This window comes from Neophocaena asiaeorientalis, unplaced genomic scaffold (assembly GCF_003031525.2).
Source record: "Neophocaena asiaeorientalis asiaeorientalis breed wild unplaced genomic scaffold, Neophocaena_asiaeorientalis_V1.1 scaffold275, whole genome shotgun sequence".
In the NCBI taxonomy this organism is placed as follows: Eukaryota; Metazoa; Chordata; class Mammalia; order Artiodactyla; family Phocoenidae; genus Neophocaena; species Neophocaena asiaeorientalis.
The window spans coordinates 8756735-8761473 of record NW_020173679.1 but is presented as its reverse complement, the minus strand read 5'-3'; the positions used below and the strand labels follow the sequence as shown (position 1 = coordinate 8761473).

Below are 4739 nucleotides of genomic sequence, written 5' to 3'. Positions count from 1 at the left end.
AGTCCCCTCCTCTCCTTTTCTTACAAGGACACCAGTCATCAGACTTAGGGTCCACCCTAAATCCAGGCTGATGTCATCTGGGGGGTCCTTAACTAATGACATAGGCAAGGACCCTGGTTCCAAATAAGGTCATATTCGGAGGGCCTGAGTGGACATGAATTTTGAGAGCCCCCTTTTTATTTTTTTTATTTTTTTACTTTTTGCCTACACTTTGCGGCTTGTGGAATATTAGTTCCCCCACGAGGGATCGAACCCGGGCACTCAGCAATGAGACCATGGAGTCCTAACCACTGGACCACCAGGGAATTCCTGAGGGACCCCCTTTTAGAGATGAGGAAACCGGGGACCAGTGAAGCAAGGTGGTTGGTCCGGAGTCCCCCAGCTGGAAAGTGACAGAGCGGAGTCAGGATTCACACCCAGGCCCCATGGCCCCAGGACCCACTGTAATATTTCCGCCGGAGCCCAGCATCTGCAAGAATTCCTACGCTGCACGTCCAGGCAGGAGGTAAAGCAAGTAGGAAATCCTCAGCTTTTGGGAGCAAAACATAGTCCCATCCTCCAGTCACTCTCTAACTTCAGCTGGTGAACAAATCCCCGAACGGGGTTTGTAAAATCCCTCTCAGAGGTTCTGACCCAGTCAGCTGGATCTGCATTGTAAACAGGACCCTAAACCCCAGATGACCAGGTACAGGTGATGCAGGCGGGTCCAAAACCGTGACCTGAGAATCCCCGAAGCATCACTGAGATCAGACCCTGGGGTTAAGATCAGCCCGTCACAGCTCAAGGCAGGAGCAGGGAGCACAGCTCAGCCAGAGCGACCGCTCCCCGTGTCTGTGCCAGATGAGCCCAGAGGGCCAGGCCTGCCAGGGACCAGAGGGCCTCATCCCACCACAGCCAGCTGGTGCCGAGCAACCCAAGGAGGAGTGTTTGGATTCAAGCTCCCATTCCTGAAGGAGCTAATGCAAGCTCATTCTGGGAGAGCCCCAAGGCAGCTCTGGGCTCTGCCCAAACCCCAGCATGGAGGATTTGGAAAGGCCCAGAGAATGAGCCAAAACCCTCTCTCCCCTTTACAATTCCAGCGCCAATAGCTTTTCCCCAAGACCAGCCCTTTCATAGTGGCGTCACCTGTGCCTCCTCAGTGCCAGGCGATGATGGAAATCGGCATTCCAAGTCTTCCCGGCCAACTGGAGCTGCAGCCTCGTACCCTACGGAGTACAGCTCCTGTCCACCACCCAAAGCGGGGAGGAAAACAGGTACAGCTGGTGAACAAGACGTCCTTGGCATCTCACTAGAGCCCTCTGTACCAGGTCTCATGAAAAGACATGAGCTCAGCTTTTGGACCAACCACCCAGGTCTCCAGGGCCACTGCAGTGGGCAGTGGCTCCGCCAGTGGCCACACCCAGAATCACCTCTGGCTTAAAATTCACTGCAAGTCCCAAACCCTCTGAGGTTTAAGAAGGGAAAGAACAGGGAAAAAAGGAAAGAAAGGAGTCGCACCATCCAGGCGGCCCTGTGAAATAAGGAAGCATTCCAGGATGCCTGGAGAGTAGACATCCACTGTGTTTGGGGTTCGTTTGTAATAAACATTTTTTTAACTGAGGTAAAATTAGTGTATAACATTATGTTACAGATGTACAACAGGGTAATTCGAAATTTGTGTACACTACAAAATAATAGACCACAGTAAGTCTAGTTACCATTATTACCACACAATCACGCCCCTTTGCCGATTTCACCCACCCCTCCCCCTTCCCCTCCGGTAACCTTTTATTTTGTATTAAGACATGGACATCTATGTTCCTTTTTTTCTTTTTTTTCCTTTTGCGGTACGAGGGCCTCTCACTGTCGTGGCCTCTCCCGTTGCGGAGCACAGGCTCCAGACATGCAGACTCAGCGGCCACGGCTCACGGGCCCAGCCGCTCTGCGGCATGTGGGATCTTCCCGGACCAGGGCACAAACCCGTGTCCCCTGCATCGACAGGCGGACTCTCAACCACTGCGCCACCAGGGAAGCCCCCCTTTTTTTCTTTAACTTCCTTTTTTTTTTTTTTCTGTTCAGTGAAAGCACCGAGTCATAACCACTGGACCACCGGGGACCATCTAAAAGCAATGATGCTGGTGTGTCCAAACCAGGTTTCTTCCTCTTCCCCATTGCGATTTATCTTTTCATAATTTTCTTATTCCTCTTAGCACATTCAGTGTATAACATATTATCTTCTAGGGCTGGGGATGGGAAAGTGCAGGCAGGTAACATAAAGAGAGAGATCATCCCCCAGGGAGTGTCAGGCACCCAGGCCTGACCTGCACGGAACTGCAGGCGAACCCAACCTTCTGTGTCTGCCAAGAGCGGTCTGCCAGGGACCACACACCACTGGACAGCTGAGGCTTGTGGCAGAAAGGACTCAACGGAGGTGGGAAGGGGCTGTGAATTCATAGCCTTAGGCTGAACGTTCTCGCAGCAGTTCCTGACCATGCTGCCAGCGTGGCTTCCTGAGCTGAAGTTACCATTCCAACCACAGTAGTCCTTTCCTGCTCTCCCTCATCCTACTTTTCCGAACACTTGTTCTATTGGTCACCATCTCGCGTTTCCTTGAACGTGACTGCAGTCTGGACTCCCGTGATGATTGAGGAATATACTGATCCTTTTCGGAATAAGCATGTTTCTGGAGTCTCAGATAAAGCCCTATTTTCTGGCCACTTTATTAATTGGAGGCATCATGGTCGGCAAGGGATAAACTGGTTTACTACAACTAGATTTGGGACAAGCCTTGAACCCTTCGCTTGTTTCGGGAGGATAGGCTTGATCATTTGTATTCAGTGGCTCCACACTGACTTCTTTTTTTATATTTTTGTTTATTTATTTATTTTGGCCGTGCCGGGTCTTAGTTGTGGCACACGGGATCTTCGCTGTGGCCGGAGGGATCATTTAGTTGCGGCACGCGGACTTCTTAGTTGCGGCACGCGGACTTCTTCTTAGTTGCGGCGAGCGTGCGGGATCTAGTTCCCTGACCAGGGATCGAACCCGGGCCCCCTGCATTGGGAGCGCGGAGTCTTACCCACTGGGCCACCAGGGAGGTCCCTCCACGTTGACTTGTGAAGTTGAAGAAACACCTGGTTCCCTTTGACGGTCTTCAACAATTCCCTCATTAACTGGAACCAATGTAAGAGTCACACTTTCTTCATCTAATGTCTCTCCAAAGAAATTCTTCTCGTAATTTGGGTATGCCATTTTTCTGGGGTTTTTAAACAATTTTTTATTGAGGTGGGATTCACATAACATAAAATGAACCACTATAAAGTGAACAACTCAGTGGCATTTAGTACATTCACAGTGCTGTGCAAACACCACCTCTATTTGGTTCCAAAACATTTTTATCACATCAAAAGGAAACCCCCTGCCCGTTAAACCACCATCACTCCCGTTACCCCTCCTCCCAGCCCCTGGCAACCACCAATCTGCCTTTTGTCTCTGGATTTACCTGTTCTGGACGTTTCATATAAATGGAGTCATACAATATGAAACTAGACATCTGTTGTTCGTAGCTGCCCAGTGCTCCGTTTCCCCCTCTTCTGATCGCAGCGACCATATTTCACATTGGGGAAGCCACCCCACAGCTCCCCTATGTCCACTTGGCTGCCCACCCGCTGCGTGCAGGGGCGGGCGCATGACTCAAACCTGGCAAATCAGTCAGCGTGATTGGTTCAGGGATGGGCTTGCGACTCAATCTCCCCCAATGAGAGCAACCACAGGACTTCTGGAGCAAGCGGCTTCTCTGCTTGGCTCACTGCATCAGCAGAATGGGAGACCGAGGTTGCTGGCAGCCACCTTTGCCACCACGGAAGGAGTGCCCACCTGGGAAAGAAACGCACCTGAAGGAAAGCAGAGACAAAGCACTGAATCCGTGCAAAGGGCTCGTGTGTCCGAAGCAAAGAAAGCCAAACTGAGGGTGGGAGTTTGCCACAAAGCAAGGATCTTGTTGCAGGGTGCCAAGCAAGGGAATGGGAGACAAGTCTCAGATCCACTCCAACTTGGTCTCTGAGTTAGGGATTTCTAAAGGGGAAGAACAAAGGAGCTGGGGTTAATCATCTGTGGTCTATGTGTCTTTGAACCTGTGGTCTGTGACCCGGGGGCATCTGTGTCAACATAATCTGTACAGGTCATCTTGACCTGGAAGATAGCCCAGAACATCACAGAAACGGTGATGCTTATTGGAAAGCTGTGGCTCAAGGCCCATGACCTTCGCTACTCCTTATTAATTAGGCAAACATGTGATCAAACAGGTATGGCCTAGGACAGAGAGGAATAAGGAGACCAAGAACAGAAACCTGGGTATTATTTTAATTATAAATTAGTCATTATAATAACTAATAAATTTTAATTATAGATTTAAAAAATTTTTAATTTAATTATAAATTTTTTAAATTATAAATTTGTCTGTTTCAGCGGGAGGCTGGTTCTTGTCCACATTGTCGGAGCACCTGGATCCAGCTCTGCCTGAAGGTAGCTCTATTCTCAAAACATTTCACTTCTGAAAGTCGATCACATCCTGTTGTGATCATGGAACTGGGTTTCTGTAATATGCAACTAAGAGAGACCCAAACAATACATGTGGCATTTCACTCACCTGCCTTTGCACACTCCCATCCTTTATGAAACAAAATACAGCTCCTTAGCAAGGAACATACAGTCTTCCTGATGCAGCCCTGTCTCCTTCTTCCTTCATCCCATGTAACACCCTC

At 49.6% G+C, this 4739-nt stretch overlaps 1 protein-coding gene across 1 annotated transcript in view; it reads right to left on the bottom strand.

The window, feature by feature from the left end:
• Positions 1-2157: 2157 nt before the first annotated feature.
• Positions 2158-4739, bottom strand: part of LOC112402838 (developmental pluripotency-associated protein 2-like) — a 48569-nt gene continuing 45987 nt past the window's right edge. Inside the window, 4 exon segments of the mRNA XM_024750014.1 lie at positions 2158-2450; positions 2453-2533; positions 2536-2696; positions 3786-3852. Coding sequence (XP_024605782.1) covers positions 2158-2450; positions 2453-2533; positions 2536-2696; positions 3786-3852 — 602 coding nt within the window.